Source organism: Marasmius oreades, chromosome 9 (genome assembly GCF_018924745.1).
Source record: "Marasmius oreades isolate 03SP1 chromosome 9, whole genome shotgun sequence".
Taxonomy (NCBI): domain Eukaryota; kingdom Fungi; phylum Basidiomycota; class Agaricomycetes; order Agaricales; family Marasmiaceae; genus Marasmius; species Marasmius oreades.
The window spans coordinates 1,931,742-1,953,509 of record NC_057331.1 but is presented as its reverse complement, the minus strand read 5'-3'; the positions used below and the strand labels follow the sequence as shown (position 1 = coordinate 1,953,509).

The 21,768-nt window shown below is 47.7% G+C and overlaps 6 protein-coding genes across 6 annotated transcripts; 4 read left to right on the top strand and 2 right to left on the bottom strand.

Annotated features, from left to right (window-relative positions):
- Positions 1-309: 309 nt before the first annotated feature.
- Positions 310-2,622, bottom strand: E1B28_013509 (uncharacterized protein; the record flags this gene model as incomplete). The annotated part of the gene is made up of 9 exons (XM_043158670.1): positions 1,989-2,622; positions 1,887-1,931; positions 1,574-1,828; positions 1,283-1,523; positions 1,163-1,232; positions 956-1,112; positions 674-904; positions 511-619; positions 310-447 (listed from the first exon to the last, which is right to left on the bottom strand). Exons 1-9 carry the CDS (start codon positions 2,075-2,077, stop codon positions 310-312), a joined length of 1,335 nt encoding a protein of 444 aa, XP_043004024.1. The 5' UTR covers positions 2,078-2,622.
- Positions 2,623-2,807: 185 nt separating this feature from the next.
- Positions 2,808-4,897, top strand: E1B28_013508 (uncharacterized protein; the record flags this gene model as incomplete). Its single annotated transcript, XM_043158669.1, has 5 exons — positions 2,808-2,840; positions 2,963-3,020; positions 3,073-4,038; positions 4,090-4,696; positions 4,753-4,897. 5 exons carry the CDS (start codon positions 2,808-2,810, stop codon positions 4,895-4,897), a joined length of 1,809 nt encoding a protein of 602 aa, XP_043004023.1.
- Positions 4,898-5,242: 345 nt separating this feature from the next.
- On the top strand, positions 5,243-7,201 carry E1B28_013507 (uncharacterized protein; the record flags this gene model as incomplete). Its single annotated transcript, XM_043158668.1, has 2 exons — positions 5,243-5,316; positions 5,368-7,201. 2 exons carry the CDS (start codon positions 5,243-5,245, stop codon positions 7,199-7,201), a joined length of 1,908 nt encoding a protein of 635 aa, XP_043004022.1.
- A 141-nt stretch (positions 7,202-7,342) lies between these two features.
- Positions 7,343-9,681, bottom strand: E1B28_013506 (uncharacterized protein). The gene is made up of 10 exons (XM_043160835.1): positions 9,594-9,681; positions 9,509-9,541; positions 9,364-9,440; positions 8,968-9,307; positions 8,670-8,914; positions 8,421-8,616; positions 8,240-8,361; positions 8,070-8,187; positions 7,777-8,014; positions 7,343-7,721 (listed from the first exon to the last, which is right to left on the bottom strand). Exons 1-10 carry the CDS (start codon positions 9,610-9,612, stop codon positions 7,379-7,381), a joined length of 1,731 nt encoding a protein of 576 aa, XP_043004021.1. The 5' UTR covers positions 9,613-9,681; the 3' UTR covers positions 7,343-7,378.
- A 101-nt stretch (positions 9,682-9,782) lies between these two features.
- E1B28_013505 (uncharacterized protein) lies at positions 9,783-11,543 on the top strand (the record flags this gene model as incomplete). The annotated part of the gene is made up of 5 exons (XM_043158667.1): positions 9,783-10,035; positions 10,092-10,434; positions 10,489-10,901; positions 10,959-11,350; positions 11,409-11,543. The coding sequence occupies 5 exons, from the start codon at positions 9,783-9,785 to the stop codon at positions 11,541-11,543; spliced, it is 1,536 nt and encodes a 511-aa protein (XP_043004020.1).
- A 166-nt stretch (positions 11,544-11,709) lies between these two features.
- Positions 11,710-17,208, top strand: E1B28_013504 (uncharacterized protein; the record flags this gene model as incomplete). The annotated part of the gene is made up of 18 exons (XM_043158666.1): positions 11,710-12,567; positions 12,626-12,817; positions 12,874-13,053; positions 13,107-13,285; positions 13,335-13,599; positions 13,655-13,783; positions 13,839-13,983; positions 14,040-14,245; positions 14,301-14,378; positions 14,431-14,589; positions 14,645-15,324; positions 15,379-15,993; positions 16,041-16,294; positions 16,352-16,563; positions 16,613-16,792; positions 16,848-16,969; positions 17,031-17,095; positions 17,150-17,208. 18 exons carry the CDS (start codon positions 11,710-11,712, stop codon positions 17,206-17,208), a joined length of 4,578 nt encoding a protein of 1,525 aa, XP_043004019.1.
- Between the last annotated feature and the right edge of the window lie 4,560 nt (positions 17,209-21,768).

Below are 21,768 nucleotides of genomic sequence, written 5' to 3'. Positions count from 1 at the left end.
TCGGGAACATTGTGAAACTAGAATACTAACTGAACTTGTCTTGTAGAGATGCATTGGACGCAATGATCAAGTGCCCACTCAAGAATGGTTAGAGAGTTTGAGAAAGAACCGTCGAAAGTCGTTGGAACAGAGCTGTCCAAGTAAGCCTGAATTGTATGATTTCTTTTTCACCCACTTCTGCAGTTTGACTATAAATCTCAGTATGTGTTCGTTCGTTAGCTTGATGAAGACAACAGGGATTTCAGTAAACCTTGATGTACACCTCTATGTAATAGTCAAGTCCGGTATACAAGGTGCAGGAAAGTACGTCTAGTACGAGTCAAGTCTACACTTCTTATTGATTTCGATTCCAGAGTCGCTGGGATACTCCGTATTGAACACTGGCCGCATCTGGGCGAGACCATACGCGTTCTTGAAGAAAACGACGTCACCTTCATCTTCGACGAACTAAGGAAAGTCGCGGTAAACCACGGTTAACGCAGACCCAAAATAAGTCTTGAAGATACGGACCTTGCATTCTTTGTAAACACGGTAGATTTCGGCCCATCCACCTGGGCGGCCTTCACAGCACATGCCAGCATCAGTCAGCTTCTTTTTCAGGGCTGCACTGGCTTCCCAACTTCAACGAACATTAAGTATACTAACTTGGCTGAAAAGTGGACAGAAAACTTACGCATGATAGTGTGGAATACGGCTAGAGACATGATGAAGGATATGGGTCTCTGAGATACCATGAGTGGCAACAGCTCCGAGCCAGCCCATGAAACTTCCGAGATCTCCCATCAAATTGCGATCGAGCGTGGTAAGGGCACCACGGGGGAAGGTGAATTCCGAAGCACGGTAGCGAGGGAGGAGAGGGTCGGTGTGCTGAAGGAATGTAATCAAAACAAGCCAATGGTTGACCCTTAAGGAGAACGAGTGAGCTCTAATGCTGTAAAAACTGATCAAGAGTCACCAGAGATATGGCATGCCGTAGAGGACAAAAACTTCGGCAAATCCTTTGTAGCAGATCCATCCAATGATGCCTGCAAGCCAGAGGAAGACTCCTATATCCGACAGGATGATTTCCGAATACTGTTTGGAATTGAACATGGGGGACTCAGGATTAAAATCTGCGAGGACATGTTTAGCGCAAGCCGGCATGAACGATAATTATACATACGGTTCGTTCCTTTAGGGTACCTTTTTTGCCCAGAGGCATTTCTCAACAAGTAGGCCGGCCATCCTGCAAGCTAGAAGTGCGTCAACCATCCGAACTTGACCAAGATACGATACGACTTGCCAAGTACCTGGCAGCTCCAAGAGTCGCACCGATAGTGGAGTCACCCAATGCCTCCCAGAGTTCCTTTTTCACTTCTTCCGATACTCTTGCGCCTAGCCGATCCTCTTTGGTGGTATCCTGAGGCTTAAGACCAAGTTCAGAACGGGTGGGGGGCACAAAGACCTGGTCTTGAGTCATATGACCGGTTGAGGCGTGATGTTTAGCATGCGTAATTCTCCAGGAATGGTAAGGAACTCCCAAGCTACGGTAGTAAGCGCGACTCGCGAGGTACGAAAAAATTGTACTACGTACGCGGAGTGAAGAATCCATCCAACTGCGTTATTGATGAACTTTGAGTCGGAGAATGCTTGATGTCCACATTCATGCGCGATAACCCATAGACCAGTCGCGAAAAGGCCTGCACCAAAACCATACAAAGACCATATGGCGAACCGAGCGAGAGGGTACAAGGGAGGATGGAGAAAAGAAACGGCTGTAGGGGTGACATATGCATCTGCAAAGGTTGCGGTTTTGTGGATAGCACCAATGAGTACCACATCCATCAAGCTGTAAGGTCAAATGATCTACGTCAGAACCTACTCAGCGCGACCTTGACAGAACGTACATGTAGAGCGAAGACCTGAGAGCTGATCGCTTGTTACAATGCGGTCTGTGGTAGGATGAAGGATCGGTGAAACCAAGAGATCGGAGGAGAAAACGAACGTACGGGATGACACTGAGCAGGTCTTTGATGGTGAAGTCGGGAACGACAAAAACTCTTTGCTCGACAACGGCATCCGAGAAATCTGTGACCATGATGGTAGAACGACAACCCTATGTCAATGAAGGGGTGCGCAACGGAGGATTTTTGTCGAAAATGGTCTGCAAGGGTAACGTCGGCCTTGTCGGCAATCGTTTATGTAAACTCTCGATGGAAATCTCGAATACGGTGCAGGTTGTAGGGAGAGAAACGCGTTCCTATAGCACGGACCAGTTTACCGCAATCGGATTCATACCAGTTCGTTCTCGGCAACTACTGACCACCGGTCGCTATCATCCTCCTTCCACAGTCGGAGCAGTTCCAGCGCACATCAACGTCTTTCCCCAGGTCTCTAGATCACTGTCAAATCCCATGCAGCATGGTAGCAAGGATCGAAGGTCGATAGATAAGTCACTGTCCGTAGATACAAAACAGACCCCTATCAGTACCCCAAGATTGCGGGGTCGCTATTAGGAACTGGATCACGTCAGGATCGAAATTGAACCGATGGCGGCGTTTCGGTTATTGTAGAGGATTGATCATTTCTTGCTTTCGCGTAATTGGGGACACCAAGTCGAAGATGTAACAGTGGGAAAAGATCAAGTTTGAGTGCCAGCTGTGCATCCGAGTCGCCCCTCAAAACCGCGTATTTCCAAAAGAGGATACATCGTGACGCCTGACGTGACTAATCGACTTTTCCATATCGACCACAGCGTCCTCGTCGATTTCCCTGTTGAAAGCCTTGTCTGGTCGCCCTTATTAGACCTTTCGCTTGGTTTCTCGGATATGTCTGACGCATTTGATGTTATTCCTTTCGAGGTGAGTTTCTTCCCATTGCAAACCGAATTCAGCGTCGAGGAACCTTTCAATTTGAGGCTCTTCTTCATTCTATGCGGTCGGAAACGTCTTCGATAGATACTTATTCTCGATGCCATTGCTAGGATATCAAGGGAGATTGGAAAACACTAGGTTCAGGATCTTTTGGCAAAGTTTACAAAGGTGAGCTTGAGCCGCTCTGTGAAACCATCGTCGATTACAGCTCGAGTGCCAGGAAAGTATCTGGGCATCGACGTTGCCATTAAAGAAGTATTGCCTTCCAACGAATACGACGTCTCCAAATACTTTGAACGAGAATGGCGGTTGATGAAAGAGTCTCGCCATCCCAACATTGTCCTCTTTCTTGGTCTTTCTCGTGCACCAGACCCTGATGGCCGCATATTCATCGTTTCCGAGTTCATAGAGAATGGAAACCTCCGGCTATACATCCACGAGAAATTAAAACCCTTCCCATGGCGACTACGTCTTTCTTTTGCAACCGACATTGCCCGTGCTCTCGCATACCTTCATGCTCGCAAGTGCATACACCGTGATCTGAAAGGCGAGAACCTCCTTGTTACATCCAACGGGCGGCTTAAGATCACCGACTTCGGGTTTGCACGTATTGCGGCTCGTAACGTTGATGAGTCAAAGCGACTCACCTTCTGTGGAACGGATTCCTACATGTCCCCGGAGATCTTATTGGGAGAGGAGTTTGATCTTCCTACGGACATCTTTTCTCTTGGGATCATTTACTGCGAGATTATCTCGAGGATATTGGCCGATGATAAGCATTTCAAACGAGCTGCGCCTACTTTCTCTATCGAGGCCGAAGAGGTCCATAGACTGGTGAGCCCGGGATGTCCTCCTGAGTTGATCGCGCTATGCTTGGACTGCCTCGCCGTGAATCCGGCCGATCGTCCCAATACGAGGAATATTCTCGAACGACTGGCAATCATAGAGGCGGAGGTTTTGGCGCGTCCGGACGAATCCGATCAGGTCAATGTTGGGAGTATCAAGTTTATGACCGGGAGCAAGCGACCTGGTCCGGTGCTAAGGATTCCAAGTTTCGGAGTTGGTGTTGGGAAGAATATCAGGAACAACGGGACCGACGATAGCGACGATGATGACGAACTCATGGAAGCTGTATCTGGATTGCAGAACGTTGGCATTACCAGTGATTGGATTGATGGTCAGAATGGTACTGCTTTTCCCAATCAAATCCACTATCGACTAACCCTGATTTGGTCAGGCCGGGAGCCCCTTCTCAAAGAGAACAATTCTGCCTTTTCAGAATACAGCACAACCGTAATTCGTCAACACAGTTCACAAGTCTCTTCTACGCCGCCTCCGGCCCTGTCTTCTATCCTGACTATTAGTCCTTCTCCCGACCCGAATGAAACCCCTGTTCCCGTTCTACCGGGTAGTGGCCACTCCATTTCCGCATCATCGATTTCGACTATTATGGCGCAAGACCCACAAGACGGACAGGATCTACTTGGCTCTTCATCCATTCTCACTATCGATTCCCTTGACTCGTATCATACTGCAAGAGGTCGCTCGTCTATCATTTCGACTGCTTTGGCAACCGAAGGTGGATCGACAATCCGCTCTTTGACGGGCAACTATACGAGCCCTCTCGTCCATCGATTTACTCTCATCAAACCAGGAGCTAAACCCAAGAAGTCTAGTGGGAGTGGCACCTTTTCTCCACCAGATAGTGCTGCCGCAGTTGCTATCGCGGGATGGAATCCCTTCGAACTTTTCTTTTCGAGTGGACTATTAGTACAGAAGTGTGACATCTGTTTTAAGAGATTAGGTTGGAAGCCAGTACTGGAATGTGATGACTGTGGGTTGAAGTGAGCTGTCCTTTTCTGTGTATCTACGAGCGGGTCGCTAACGGTTTTGGCGGTAGGGCTCATGTCAAGTGTGGTGAGATTGCCCCACGAGATTGTGGACTCCGTCCCTCTCGACCTGGAGTTCATCAAATGGTTGCCGCCAGCAAATTTGGCTCTGGTGGTGTGGGCAAGTCGAAGAGTGTTGCTGTCTCAACTCAATGAACGGACGATACTCTTGCCGGACCTTAGTCTGTCTGATACTATTCAGGATCCCCCCCCTTTCGTCACTCTCGTAACTGCCCGTTTCGAATCCAGTTTGTCATGGACATTCAGCTTACATTTATACAATCCCCTTCTATCCCGTCACTCGCAGAATTCTTGTTTGCATGATTAATTATTGTCACGACCATGGACTTGTTAACGCACGCATACTTTGGCCAACTGGCCGTTACGACGTATTGTTTTGATGATTTGGTACTTGCTACTGTATTTGGCGTAATAGAATAGAATATTATTCAGTGAACTCCGAACGGCTTACTAAGCCGACCATTTTCGCGACCTGCATCCATGTACTGTTGGATGGGCTTCTCGCTCATCCTTGCTATTCTTTTGACCTCTGCTGTCTGCGCTCAAGATCCAGGGTATGCACTACTTAACTCTCAATTTGTCCAGTTCTGAGTCCGCGTTTGCAGTTTGGATACAGATCCTTACTTGCAATATAAACCACCATTTGTCCAGTCGCTACCTGTCCAGATTCTCGTTACTGGTGTCGTATTCACACTCGTATCGGTGCTCTTCATCCACCTTCTCTTTACTGCTCAATATCATTGGCCTTTGGCCCCGGTCAACTATATCCTCCAACTTGCTGGTGTCACTACACTCCTCATCTCCCTTATCGCAACACTCAATGTTGTCTTGCAACGCTCCATTGACGAGTCAGATGATTGGCCCTACATGATTAGCTATATATCTGTCAATGTACCTCCTTCAGACGAAGACTGGGAAAATAAAGAATGGACGTTAGCAGAGAGGGCGACATGGGTCATAATGATGGCCACGACTAGCGTCTTGGTGCAAATAACACATATCCAATTTCTCGGTCTCCTCTATCCCTCAACACTCGAGAAAAGGCTTATCTTCTCATTACTCGGACCTTTGGCCATCTTGTCGGCAACGATGCAGTTAATCCCAATTTCTGCATCATCACATACAATCGAGATAGCCAGTGCCATTCGCAACGTTTGCAATGCCACGCTCTCTCTTCTTTTTACAGCTGCACTATTCATATGGGGACTTCTTGTCAACCGAGTTCAAGCATGGCGCACGGATGGTGGCACGGCTGTATTCGGGGCTGCTGCGTTGGCGTTGGCGATTGCTTCTACTGCTCTGAATTTCCTCTATGTACCAAGGGAAGAAGAGTATGTGTGGCTACCCGGACTCATGTGGGCTGTGACTCTCTGGCAAAGTTTTCTCGGGTGGTGGTGGTGGGTCGGGGCTGGAAGCGGTGCGACGACGGAAGAAGTGGTAGAAGAGGTGTTGAGGCGTGGGCAGAGAATCTCTGGGAAAAGAGAACAAAGAAGAAGAGCGAGACGGATGGCGAATGGTGAAGCGGATGTGACTGGGAACGACGCCACCAATTCCACCAAACGATGGCGTATGTTTGAACGGAGAAGTTCTCATCCTGACGAGGAACATGAACATGATGGCAATGATTCAAGCAAATCGAGACGTAGGCGTCGTGCACGGCCTGAAGGAGAGCCCCGCGCATCTGACAATGAGGGTGGTTCTGCGAAGGACGGAGGCCACCCAACGTCGAACAGGCCAAGGCGCAGCAACTCAGTTTCATCGACCACATCAGTTACTACGTCTTCCACCGGAACTTTACCTGGTTTTCTACCTCGGGTGATTCATGAGTGGTATGCAAACCTGAGACATGCGCATGTCACGGCTGCCAGAATACAGGCCGAAGAACGACGTGAGAGAATTATGGAGTTAGAGAGAGCAGAGCGGGAGCGAGTACGCGTTGAGAGGGAGAGGGTCATGCAGAGGATGGAGAGAGCGGAGAATGACGGAAATCGAAGAAAAAAGAAGAATGTCAAGAGTTCCGGAGGTGTAGGGTGGTTTAGGATGGGGGTGCCCGGCACAGGGTGGGGACTGGGGTACTTTGGTTGGAGATTGAGGCAAGAGGGAGCATCAGCGACGACAACTGAAGCCGCATATGAAATGGATAAATACGAGAACGGCTCTAGACGAGGGCGAGAGAGGACACGAGAGCGTGACAGTGCAACAAGTGGAAGTGATGATAATTATACGGATGAAGATGATCAGGCGGATCCCTCCCGACGTAACCGCCGTGCGCAGTCCGAACCTCAGAATACGAATACAGAAGGACGTTCTGTTCATTGCTCTGCAGCATCAATCCAACCACCCATTCCACCTCAGCCACCAGAACCGGTACAGAGGCAGTCTTTATGGTGGTGGGGGCCGCTGGGGAAGTGGAGATTGCAGGACTCGACAATGTATTGATTCTATTCCTCTTTTTACTTGTTTTATGGGCGTTATCGTGTAATATCTGTAATCTAGTCGGTACAAACGAGGTTTTTGAAAGCCAAGTTCCAAAAGCGACTTCGAGCAAGTGGCTTACCGTAGCTCACAGGAGTCCGCCATGTATGTAAGCAAATATCAATTGCACAAATACTCTATCTATACAAGCGGAAACGAAGCCATGAAGGTCGTGCCTAATCCTCCACCTGTATCATCTACTTCCATACCTTCTCCAGCGGCCCTTGCCTTGAGGGCCGAAATCCGTCTTTCTTTCTTCATCTCCTTCTTGAGATTCCTTCTATTGAGTGGATTACTCCTACCCATATTCTTTAGGACATGTGCATCTGGTGCCTCGCCATAGGACGGGATTGTCTTCGATTTACGATGTCGTTTGGGTTTGCGCTGGAAAGGCTCTTCTCCTAGAGAATTCGCGGTGAAAGTTGGTGAACGAGGGCGTTTTCCGAGTGAAACGCGACGGGACGGGTCTTCTTGCTGCATTGTTCTAGAGCTTCCGTGAGCATGTAAGTTAAGATGTATTCACTATCAAATGACCGTACGAGTCTTCGTCCATGCCTTGCTCTAAAGTCTCCTTCGCATCGCAAAACATTTCGTTATCGGATACTTCAGCGTTTAGATTCATGTCGACGTCTCCGGTGCTTTCATCGAACGCTTTTGCGTCGGCTGCACCGAATAGGCCTGCTAGTTCGAATGGCTTGGAGAACGAAGTCACGATTTGAGATTGACCGACGTTTTCAGCGCCGGGTGCGACAATGGCTTCATATGATCCTGTTTCCACTACCACATACCGTGGTTAGAACGTGAAGAGTAGCGCCTAGAACGTTTCACTCACTCATTGAAGGTATTGATGAAGGGTGGATTTCGGGAGGAACGGAAAAGTACGGTATTTTCTGGTGGTTCCAATCGGTTATGACCTGTCTGGCGGTCGAGGTGATGTCTGGTGTTCCTCCCTAGGGAACTTTGCTTAGGGACGGTCGGACACGGTGAGGGAGTGAAACACACTTTCAGCAACCTCCCACTGGTTAATGCAAGCATAGTGAGAAACTCCAGAGTCGATGAGAATCCTGGTAGATTATATATTTTTTGTATTGTCTCTTTTGCAGTCCGAGAAAGAATCTCTTCGACTACAAGCACAGATGGTGAGGACCTTTCAGCTAACACAGAAATGTAAGGTAAAACTCACCAACGGCTATCGGATCGTCGACATCTTCGACTTTGACTACATTTCTGAGTAGTACGCTCCCTTTCTTTTGGCCTTTGGCCTCGTCGTCGTCGTCATCAAAGATGACACCCGGAGAATCGATGATTCGTATTCCACGTTCTAGTTGTACCGATTGGACGTCTTTCGTAAAACCTGCTTGGGTTGCAACACCGCAAACCTATGCGGGAGGTTGACAAACCAGAATCCTAGGTCAAGGCACTTTGAACTGACCTTGTTTCTCTTCAAACTATTAATGAGACTACTTTTTCCGACATTGGGGTATCCAACTACACCGATGGTGAAGCTACCAGTTTTAGGCCTGTAGGCTTTCAACAATTTGAGCAGCGCAGGTGCAGTTGACGAAGAGATATTTGATCGTTGATGTTGCGCAGATGAAGGAGAAAGGAATGGAAGAGTAGGGGTGGAATGCCGTAGGTGCTGTAGCCATGCCTGAGCGTTAGCTTTTGGGATAAGATCTGGGAGCAAGAAGCGTTGTAAATCTTCGATAAAAGCTGATGGCCTGACTTACCGACTTTATTGAGCACAAATACTAGTTTCTTCCCTTCGCTTTCCCGCCTTCGAACTTCTTCCTCTACCAGTCTACTTCTACATCCTTCTGGGTCTCGTGCATCAAGTACCAGTATTATGATATCGCTCTCATCGATGACTTTATGAAGGGCGCGAAGATAATGCTTCCGTATCTGCTCTTTAGTTTTTGTTGATGGTCCAGCCGAGGAATTCGAATCTTCGTTACCCTGAAACCGGACGGTGGCTGTATCGGCATCTGTCGCAAGTTGAGCAAGAGATGAAAGAGTAGGCTCTGATGCCATGTAGGAGTCGTTATCTCGGTTATGGGTTCCTTGGGGGGTCTACAAGATGAAATCAACTTGTTGGTAGCGCCTCGAGGCCCGATTATCTGACACACCGCTCGCACTCTCTGTTTCGCTTCATTCTTGGCCTTCAGACTCGGAAGTTTTGGGATCCCAGGATCCTTCTTGAGTTCTGGGATGGGGCAGTAAAGATAAATTTTGAGATCAGTAAGACAAAATGCTGATCGAGAACAAGCTTACTGGACTTGAGCGGCAGAGACGGACGTTTCGTCTCTATAGCTAATCATTAGAGGAAGAAATATAGAAAAACGGCGAGAAAACGCACTGGTTCTGCCCATGGTCATGGTGAAAATGTAAAGGGCCGAGGGGTTTTATAGTCCAGGCAAACAATAGGAGCAAAAAACAAAGGTGTTTGGAAAGTCCAAAAGGAAGTTAGTTCTCACGGTCCACGCGCGTTAGACGCGTCACCTCCGTGCCAGGCCTGGAAGCCACAGTTCTCCCCAGATCCCTCACGATGCCCGATGTCGACATGAAACCGACTGAACCTTCCAAGAAGGAAAAGAAGGAAGAGAAAAAGGAAGAACCCAAGATAGAAGAACCCAAGTCACCGTTGGTCGAAATCAAGTCGAATGTTGCTCTCATCGACCGGGCAGTCTCGACAATTGAACCTCGCTTCACTCAACGAGTACTAAGGACGTTGAATGCTTTGAGAAAAAGAATTGACGAAGATGTTCTAAGAAATGCGATTGAACATGTTTACCCCAAGGGTGCGCACCATTCTCTATTATTGTTCTTGGAAATTGACAATCAACTTTTTACGCAGATTCATCGGCGAAAGCCACCTTATTGTCATGGCTGCCTGCAGTATCCTCTCATTCGGCTATGGAGGTTGATTCTGCAGCACCAAATAGCCCACCAACTGGCCCATCGGCATCACCTCCCACATCTGAACCAGTCCCCGAAACCGAGGTCTACTTTCGTCTTCTCATCTTGTACCAGATGCTCAAATCGCAGACCTCATATGGGAAAGCGAAGGAGTTAGCAAATGAGAGTCTGGAAAAAGTGCATAGGTTGAACAGGCGGAGCATGGATCCTCTCGCCGCCAAAGTGTGGTCTGCAGTGGAGCGCGTTTATGAGCTTCGTGGAGAGTTGGCTGAGGCTCGGATGTGGGTTTTCTTCGTTTTATTCATCGCACAGCTCTGAAATTGAATGAATGAAAGCCTGTTTCTTGCTGCACAGCGTACAGCAGCACTTCGGCACGATTCGACGACAGAGGCCGTTCTTCTCAACTGCCTTCTCCGATCTTACATCACTTATTCCCTCTATGATCAGGCTGACAAGCTTGTATCCAAAACCACATTTCCCCCATCCGCACCGAATAACCAGTTCGCCCGCTATCATTACTACCTTGGACGGATCAAGGCCGTACAGCTCAACTACACCGATGCACATGTGAACCTTCAACAGGCTATAAGAAGAGCACCTCCTCCGACGATAGCGCCTGGTTTTTTCCAAGCCGTTCACAAGTTGAACATTGTTGTCGAGCTCTTGATGGGTGATATCCCCGATCGTAGCATCTTCAGGCATAAAGTTCTCGAGAAGGCGCTCGTAGGCTATTTTGAACTTGTGAGAGGTTTGTGTATTATGTTAGCCATGGCTTTCGTACTTTCTGATTTTGTCCACTTAAAAGCTGTTCGGACCGGATCCCTCTCCCAATTCTTAACCACCGTTGCGAAGCACTCTGCTACCTTCCAGACAGACCATACTCACACCCTCATCGTGAGACTTCGCCAGAATGTCATCAAAACTGGCATCCGTCAACTTTCTCTCGCTTACTCTCTGATATCGCTCAAAGATATCTGCGTCAAATTACATTTAGATTCCGAAGAAGACGCTGAGTATATTGTAGGTAAAGCGATCAGGGATGGTGTCATCGAGGGACGGATGATTCACGAGCAAGGTTGGATGGCGTGTAAGGGTGCAGGTGGGGCCAAAGGCCAGAATGCCTACGGGAATAATGTTGCAGAGGCGTTCCAACGGAGGATTGGATATTGCCTTGAGCTTCATAATCAGAGCGTCAAGGTAAGTTGTTGTACTACTATCCTATTGGCATACTGGTCATAAAGGGCAAATCTTTTAGGCAATGCGGTACCCACTCAATGCCCATCGTAAGGAGCTTGCTGCAGCTGAAGGTGCACGAGAAAGGGAGAAAGAACTCGCAAAAGAAATCCAAGAGGGTGATCTGGATGAGGATGATTTGGGCGGTGAATTTTAGAATGCCTTGATGGTCATAAGTAGTGACCGTGATGTATCCATAATAAAACGTCCTATATAACCTGCCGAAAGTTCAGTTCAAATTCGTGAACGCACGTGAGCTTTCGCGTTGAGTCACGTCACGTAAACCCACGTAACACGCACACGGTTCAACTCCTAACACCACGATGCCACTTCGTCGCTCGACGCGTACCAGTGCGTCGGTCGAGCCCCAACCCCGACCAGAATCAAACTCAAATCCTGGAAAACGTAAGAGATCCTCGCAATCTCTGGCCGTCGATGTCGTTATCGAGAAAGAAAATGTTGAGAAACCCCGGTCGTCTACGAGACCCCGGAGGAGCACTTCAGCACGGTCCAGCGCTGTACCAGCCCCGCGTTCCAGAACCTCTACGCGCAACACATCCACACTTGAAGAAGTTTTGGAGACAGGAGATGAAGAAGATAGGGAGGCCCCGCCGATGAAGAAGAAACGACCGTCCAATGAGAGCCAGTTGGGGAGTGATGTTGACGGTGGGGATGAGGAAAATGAAGACGAGGAATACGAGGAGAAGAAGCCGAAGGGTAGGAAAACTACAAGGAAGGCCAGTGGAACCACGACACGACCCACACGTGGCTCAACACGCTCAAGAGTCGCCAAAAAAGCTACGCCGGAGGTGGAAGTCGATGAATCAGAATCCGGTGGAGAACCTGAACTCGTGTCCAAAGCTTCAGAGGCCATGGATGATGATAAAGAAGACACAGCGCCAGTCCGGAGGCCTCGACAGGGAGTCCTAGCGAAGAAATCTGGTAGATCGAAGACTGCGAAAGTTGCTACTTCGGAAAAAGAACCAGAAGTTATGGAAGAGGAAGAGGAAGAAAAATCTCTATTCGATCCTCTACCACCCGCTTCCGTTCCTGTGGCTCAGCCTCAGACGACCGTCGCACCAGAACCCGAGGGGCCGAAAGCTCGGCTAGTCATCCACAAGTTGGTTTTGGTCAACTTCAAGAGCTATGGGGGGAGACAGGAAATTGGGCCGTTCCATAAAGTACGTGCTTGGTCTCCCTTAAACCGTTCTTCCACGTCCTAATGTAACACGAGCTCAGTCATTTTCATCCATCGTGGGCCCCAATGGTTCCGGAAAATCGAACACTATCGATGCTTTACTCTTCGTCTTTGGCTATCGAGCAACGAAGATGAGACAAGGAAAACTCGGTGAATTGATTCACAACTCAGCAAGATATCCCGACTTGCAAGAGTGTAGAGTTGAAATCTATTTCCGTGAAATCACTGATTTGGTACGCATTATTGATTTGGGCATTGTTATTGACTGACATTTTTATTTCTTGCTAAGCCTGGTCCAGACGAATTCGAGATTGTACCAGGATCGGAGCTTGTCGTTGCGCGGCACGCGTACAAGAACAATACCAGTAAATACACGATCAACGGAAGGCAGAGTTCGTTTACCGAGGTTCAAACTATGTTGAAAGGAAGGGGGATCGATTTAGACCACAAACGTTTCTTAATTCTCCAGGTTTGTTCGATTACGTGTCTGTATAATGTTAAGTTAACTAACTATCTCTCCAGGGCGAGGTTGAATCCATTGCCCTCATGAAACCCAAAGCAACCTCTGAACATGATGAAGGTCTTTTGGAGTACCTTGAGGACATTATTGGGACCGCGCACTTCAAAGAACCCATACAAGAAGCAATGGATGAGTTGGAGCGATTGAATGACTCGCGGCAGGAGAAGCTGACACGGCTGAGGTAAAATTTCGTAGACAATGTTCACATTCGATTAATCATCCTCGTCCAGATTGGTAGAGAAGGAGAAAGATTCTCTGGAAGCCAAACGTAAGGAGGCCATTGAATTCCAGAATCTGTGGAACGAGTGTGTAAAGAAGAAGAGCATCTTGTATCAGATATACGTTGGTCAAGCGTTGTCATCGGCGGTGAAACTTGAAGCTCAGCTGGAGGAATTAGGGGAGGAACTTGAGCAGGAAATGGCCAAGAATAAGGATGATGTAAATCATCTGGTGCTGCTGGAGAAACATTACAGGGATAGGGAAACAGCTTACAAGGTACGCGTGAGCCCTGCAGATACATAGTCACCGTATTCACAGCAAGATATCACAGGAACTTCAAAAAGCTGCGACTGCAGCTCAGAAAGATTTAGCAGAGCAGGAGAAGAAGGAAGTGGGCGTCAACGAACGTAAGAAACACGCCGAGGGGAAGGTGAAGAAGCACAGCAAACTAGTGATGGAGGTAGGTTCCGCCAAGTTGGGTTTCGTTCGTTGATCTGCTCACCGGGGTACCTTAGGAAAACAATTCTCTCCGGTCTGCAAAGCAGACCATTGAAGATAGTACTCTGAGGATCGAGAAGGGAAAGGACAAGCTGCAAGAACACGAGGAGTCTTTGGTCAAAGAGGAGAAAGCGTTGGCAAAGATTCAGGACTCACTCAAAGGTGGGTGAGCTTCACACAAAGTTTATGGTCACTGACTTTTTCCGTGCCGTGCCCAGATAAGACTAAAGTCTACTACGACCAAAAGGAAGTCTTGCAACGTGAACTGCAACCTTGGAATACCAAGATCAATGCTACGCAATCTGAGTTCGACATCGCCACGAGTGAAAGGGACGCGATTGTTAGCAAGGCAGAGCAGGCTAAGCAAGCCCAGGAAGAAGCGGACATGAGGTTGGAGACTCTGAAAAGTGAGATGGAACAGAAGGTAGGCCTATTTTCCCTTCTAACATGACTTGCCCCTGCTCAACCTCCTACCACAGGTTGAAAGGCAGGCACAGCTTAAGGCGCAGAAAGTAGGGCTGGATAGAGACAAGGAGGTTTTAGCTAAGAAAATCCAGGTACCGACTTTTCTCCTAAAAATATTTCCGTGTACTCAACCGATTCTTGAAGGATACACAAGAGGACGTAGGGAAGTGTAACCGTAAAGTTGCGTCGTCAAACGCGAAAGTTTCGGAAGCCAAAGCTTCGCAAGCGGAAAACAGATCGCAGAATCGAGTGTTGACTGGTTTAAATGGGCTCAGAGATTCGGGTAGGCTTCAAGGATTTTATGTGAGAGTTTGTGTTGTGTTTACGGCACGGAGAGTCCACTAAACTCATTTTCAAGGGTCGCCTCGGAAGCCTTGGGACCATACCAGACCAATACGACGTTGCAATTTCTACTGCTTGCCCCCAGCTACATCACATGGTCGTTGACACAGTCGAACAGGCGCAACAAGGCATTGAGTACCTTCGCACAAACAATATCGGTCGAGCGTCCTTTATGGTCCTTGATAAATGTCAATATCGACCTGAAGCCATGCAGCCAAAACCGACTCCGGAAAACGTCCCAAGGCTTTTCGACCTGATCGCAATAAAGGACGACAAGTTCCGCCCAGCGTTCTATAAGGCACTTGCGGACACCTTGGTTGCACAAGATGTGGCGCAAGCGAATCGTATTGCTTTTGGTGAAAAGCGATGGCGCGTTGTCACCTTGACAGGACAATTAATCGACCTCTCTGGGACTATGTCTGGCGGTGGAAGAAATCAAGCTAGGGGAGCCATGAGTTCCAAGTTTTCTGCGGAAGCAGTCAGACCGGATGTGATGAGAAAACTGGAGAAAGAGAGTCAGGATGCTGAGGTCGAGCTACAGGAGAAGATGACCGAGCTGAAGAGTGCCCAAGACCAACTTAGTGCGGCCAACAAGAAGGTGCCTGAGATTGAGATGGAGTACGTGAAACTGGGAATGGAGATTCAAACAGGGAAAACGAGGGTCACAGAAGCGGAAATGACAGCAGCGGCATTAAAGTGAGCGCAAAACAAACGTTCAAAAGCTATTGTTACTGACTTGACTTTCTTCAGGAAGCAAAACAAGCTTGATGCGTCAGCAACCGCTCGTATTGCAGAGTTGGAGAAGTCGATAAAAAAGGCCAAAGCAGAGTTGGACCACCTCACTGAAAAAGCCAAAAAGATCAACGCGGAACTCAACAAGATCGATGAAAAGATTCTCGAAATTGGGGGTTCTAACCTTATGGCGCAGAAATCGAAAGTTGATGGCCTGAAGAATTATATAGACCTCACGAACGACGCGATCACCAAGGCTGAAGTTGACAAATCGAAAGCCGAGAAGGACGTCGTTAAATATGCCGCATCAGTCGCGACGAACCAGGCATTGCTGCAAGATGCTGAAAAGGAGTCGAAAGAGCTCAATAAGGAAGCAAAACAAGTAGCGGAGTATATGATTGGGCTAAGGGCCAAGGTGGAAGCTGCCAATGATGCAGAAGAACGCTCAAAAGATGATCTCGACCAGCTCTGGGAACAGCTCGAGCTGAAGAAGGAAGAAGTGCAGAAGTTCAGGCAGAAGGAGGCCAAGATTCAATCTCAGATAAACGATACTGAGAAAGAATACACCGAAAACGAGGGCAAGATCGGTCATTGGCAGGCCGAACATGATAAATTGAGATTGGAAGAGATAGAGTAAGTTTCCTCCACGCTGACCATGTCTGCTGCTTATGGTCTTGTAGTGACGACGACGACGACGTTGATGAGGGCGATGACGATGAAGCTAGTGAGGATAGCGTTAAGGAAGGCAAGGGAGACAATCAGGTGGACCAAATGGACGTCGATGATGGTGACGAAGGCATCAAAGCCGAACCAGATGCTCCTACGAGGAAGAACAAGGGTCCCGACGACGTGACCAAGCCACCAGAGCTGTCTGAGGAAGAACTCAAGAAGTTCAAAAAACGAGATTTGATGGTTGATATCGAGTATCTAGAAGGTAAGGGCTCTTGTGTAATTGTGCCGTTCTTACGTTCTGATTGCGTTTGTTCTCCAGATAAAGTGAAGCGTGCAAGGCCCAACTTGAACGTCCTCGACGAATACAGGAAGAGAATGGATGAAGTATTCAGCCGACATAACGAGGTCGAGAAAGTGACCAAGGAACGGGATGAAAAGAAGAAACAGTACGACGACCTTAGAAAACAACGTCTCGAGGAGTTCATGGCGGGATTCAGCGCGATCTCTTTGAAACTGAAAGAGATGTATCAGGTACAATTCAAGCAACATTCTTGTTATCCATTTACTCCATTTATTATAGATGATCACTATGGGTGGGAATGCTGAACTGGAGTTAGTCGACAGCATGGATCCTTTCTCCGAGGGTATCATTTTCAGTGTCATGCCGCCGAAGAAGAGCTGGAAGAACATATCCAATTTGTCGGGCGGTGAAAAGACACTGAGCTCCCTTGCTCTCGTCTTTGCCCTCCATGTTTTCAAGGTGACATTTTTTTCACTCACTGCCTGGATTTCAACGATATACTGATTGTTGTCAGCCCACGCCTCTATATTTCATGGACGAGATTGATGCTGCCTTGGACTTCCGCAACGTTTCGATCGTCGCAAACTATATCAAGGACAGGACGAAGAACGCTCAGTTCATTATCATTTCCCTTCGGTGCGCAACTATGACCGAACCGAAAGACTTTGACTAACCAACCTACCTCCCCATCTCATAGTAACGATATGTTTGAGCTCAGTCAGAGGTTGATTGGTATTTATAAGACTGCTAACGTAACCCAAAGTAAGTGTTACTTCTGCGGTCAGGGAGGAAGGTTGTTGTTGACTTCGCCTTCAGGTATATCTATTGACAATCATGCTTTGGCCGCACGGCCAGTAGCCGCCGTTCCGTCATAACGACCTCTTCTTGGAAGATCGAGTAACTCAAGTGTTGTACTGTGTAATTTATGTCCTTTGTAATTTCTGTCTTCCCTTACTTTTTTCGGACAATGTTGTTTGTTTGGTCAATTACTGAAGTTCAGACAGTAGGCAATACGTTTGTCGAAAGCGTCAACGTGTGCCGAAAGTGCGTGTCTTGGCATGATCTGAGCTGCGGGTTCAAAGTATACATAAACCCTTTTCCCCATTCTTGGCAGAATCCTATAAAGAAGAAACATTGCGCTGCATGAGTGTCGTTACTGGAAATAATTTTTCAGTAAAATGTATTCGCCGTGGCATGGCTTATTGTTGCTCATTTCGAATCTCAGTCAATCTGTGATGTGGACTTTCAAGTTGCTTAGTACGACAAGTTCCATGTCGTCTCTTTCGATCCTCCTTCAAGCCTTTATGCCACTGTCGATAGCACGCAGAACAATATAAACGGCGTGCCTGGCCTTCTAATCCGATCAGAACTAGAGGCATGACGAGAGTCAACAATAAGAGCTGGATGGAGGGTGTAGTTAACAATCAGCGACGCGTCGCCCAGTGAATTTCATTCAAAATCGACCATTGACCGAAAAGCGTCAATGTCGTCGAATTACAGTGCAAAAAAACAACTGAGATACATGAGCTCTGGATAGTAGTGTCGAGTATGCCAGAATTCAGACGATTTGACTGAAGGAAGTAGCTACGACGCAGAAATGTTGCCAGGTCGAGGAGCGGAACCAGCGAAACGCAAAATTGCAAAAATATACAAAAAACCGACAGGAATGGGCCAACGCGAACCTATAGGATCGCTCACTCCGTTCGTAAAAAAATACAACGTAAATCGATGTGAACGACGTTTCATTGTTTCCTGTTCTATATGCTGCATATGCCGGGCCTCCATGTACTCCAAGTCCTCCGAGTGCTCCCCATACACGTCATGGATTGTTATGCCTTGTGACTCGATGCTGCTGTTAGATGCAATTTGACTGCGAGCAAAATCAACGAATTCCCGGAAGAGCAACTTCTGAAGTCGATGAGCTAGCATGGGTTTGATCTCCACCTTAGGCAGGAGTTTGACAGGTGCCGTAACCCCCTCTTAGGCCCGGTTTTAGTCGTGTGGGAAATGGACCTAAGAGGCCCAGCTCCCGGGAGTAACGCGCGGCCTTTTTCGCCTCCTCCCTTCACGTTCCTTGCTCCCTCCCTGCTCCCTCCCTGCTCCCCTGGTACCTGCTCTCCCATCTACGCTCTAGCATACTTGCCCGGCGTCCCTCTTCCGTGGACGTGGCTATGGGGATGACTGACATGTAAATAAGTGATTTACGCTGACAACGGAAATGGTTTTCTAAGCGACGACATTGGATAACCCTTTTTTGTATGTGTGTCCTTATTTCATTCTCACCTACCATTGCTGATATTATTATTCTTCCAGCTCTCATAGACTGGTCTCCGTATTCAGGCAGAAGTTAGAAGTTTGGAAGTTACAGGCACAGCAGGCATGTGCTGCGCCTGTGATTAGGACTTGGGCATGATAGGTACGCACCTCATCCTAATCCATAAGCATCCTCTTGTCATTAACATATCTGACCACAGTCTCATGGTATTTCATTTTATGCCATCTGTGTCTCACAGATCCAGCGGACACAGGTACATAGTAGCGGAACAGTGGTCAGTGCGACAACGTGCATATTCTTGTCGCATACTATTGCTAATACTCCTCACCATACAGGAAATCTGTAGGATACATGGCTCAGGAAGCGCGTGTACTGCACCTGCCAAATGTGGATTACAATCTGGCATCTTATATAGGTACACACCAACATTCTATTTTACTGGCTCACGGCTCACCACCTCATTCATAGTTCTCTCCTTCGAACTCCCCTCAGGTAGATTCCCGTATTTTGAGTGCCTGCTTCCTTCTGCTAGACACTTCACAGCTGACGGATAGCTGGGTGTGGTGGCGTCAATCAAATTTACACTCATACACCAACATTCCCTCTCTCACATTAAAGCTAGAAACCTGTACATCGAAATACCGACAGTACTATAGCCTTATATGCTTATTTTTTTCTGTCCATATCCACAATCGAAAGGAATAGAACCGTCATTTTGTGATGTTAAAGCCTTGCAGTACCTAGGACTCTGCCCACCTATGAGCTTTAATTTTGTGGGTTCCTCGGAATCATCTAAGAAAAGATAAATATAAAGAATTATTAAGATCTAGATATAGTGTCTTTCTGCGATAAATAGACCCTGGAAATGTTCATAACCATAACACATGTACCATAACGTCCAGGCTGCAATTGGGTTAAAAGTAGAACTCACATTGTTTGGGTGATGATATTTATTGTAAAATTCTTATTTGATTCAGTTTAGACAGGAAACATATGGAAGCTGTCAAGTTTGCATTGGTCACTTAAATATAGGTGAGATATATCATATACGTTCTAACGTGTGTCTTCAACTGGATAGAACGTCAGTTTTCACACCTTTTCAAATTTCATCTGGTGAGTACCAGATTCTGATGGACTCATTTACAGCCTTTTAAAATGCTAGAGCTGGAATATCTAAGGTGGAGACCGCACAGAACACCCACAATACACGATCTTATGTTGCGGAATTCTCCTAAACTGCCGGCTATTGAGTAACCGGTGTTCCGAACATACTATGGACTTCGAAGAATTGAATACGGAGCTGGATCTGGCATCTAATACTACACAGGTTTATGCATGCTAGCTTCCAATCCATTCGCCTTTTTGAAATCCTCTCCATGAACACAGTCTATTGGATCCAATAATACAAAAATCTACTATAATGGGAGAAACATACAACACTGAATCCCAATAAGTCCCAATAAGCACGACTTACCAATTGAATCAAGTAACTTGCATGCCAATACCTGCACCTGACCACCAGTGATCGTTGCTTTGCTGATAGGTTGTGAGTACATGAAGCCGTGACAATAAAATTTGTTACTTACCTGCTGACGACGGAGCTATACATCGCATCCAATTCGTGTGTGAGTATCAGCAATAGTCAAAAGAATCGATGGCAATAGGAGGCTTGAGGTGCCAGCTATCAGAATGCTTACATTGGTATTACAGCGCAGAGCCGGATGCACCTGTGTCATATGGAGCCGATGGCGTCGAATGAGCTATTGTGAAGCTCTGGCCAAATACGGTAAATGGGAGAATTCCGCCTTTTTGGAGAGAAGGAGGCCGAACAACGATGGGGTACGTCGGCGTAGTAGTGCAAGGTATTGACCGAGGCGGTGCATGAAGCAATCCACAGGCAGAATTGGGCTTGGGAACAGCTTACTGCCTGCAAGAAAGCTCAGAGCATCAGTAGCCTCAGATTATGGTGAGAGCGGTGAGCTACGAGCCGCCAAGATAGGATATTGGTGCATACCTATAATGCCATATACTAATCCACATTCGGCAGGTGCAGTACGTGCGCTCGCTGAGCTGTGTATCTCAGAAACTTCTGAATAAATACTGGAGCAGCCTACGGATATTACGAGGAGTATTAGCGATAGTAGGCAATGCAAAAAAGGCTACGCACCATGGATATTGCGTTGTTGCACAGCCAGCTGTTCCGCTCCAGGCATAGATCAAAATACTGTAAGTTACAAAGTATGACCACAGATGATGTAGGTCATTAAATGGGTGTACTAGGGCTCAGACAGGAGGATATGGGAGAGCAGGTACCAGGGGAGCAGGGAGGGAGCAGGGAGGGAGCAAGGAACGTGAAGGGAGGAGGCGAAAAAGGCCGCGCGTTACTCCCGGGAGCTGGGCCTCTTAGGTCCATTTCCCACATGACTAAAACCGGGCCTAAGAGGGGGTTACGGCACCTGTCAAACTCCTGCCTAAGGTGTTGATCTCAGGGTTGGAAATGGAATCAGAGTAGACCCATGACTGGTACATCTTGCAGTGAGTGTCAGGTGTTAGCCAGATGGGAGACTGAGAGTTGCCATTGATGAGTGTCATCAACTCAGTGCACACCATACAAGGTAGTTTGGACAGCCCCAAAAATGGGTAAGTGGATAACGCCAATCCACATTGCTGGAGATGTAGTACAAGCGCAATCTCCGTGTGGATTGTGAAGTGACGTCTGCGTTTGTTGTTGAGGTCAGTGAGCCTGGGGAGCAATACAAGATCGATGAAATCTGCTGGGTCATCAAGTAGGTCGTCAGGAAGTGGCGAGTGGTTGGAAACAACGTGATCCATGATCTTCACTAGGTCTGTTCTGGTGAAGATGGTGGGTGAGCGCGTGGGAGGGGAGTTGGGGACCTGGTGCCAGACAGGATGCGGCTCAGCCCATCAGGAAAAGGGGGTCTGGCATTGAGGCTCGTCAAATGCACGTTGAGAATGCAGCGTTGACACCAGATTCTCAACGCGCAAAAAAGTCGTTGACGCTGCCCCATGCAGCCGGGGCAGCCAGTCCCAGAACTGGAACGTGATGCTCCTCAACACTCTCCCAATGCTCTTACACACAACTGGGGACTGGGTTTGTCATCGCAAGACGCAAGTTAGCACCAACGCCTCAAGAGATTTT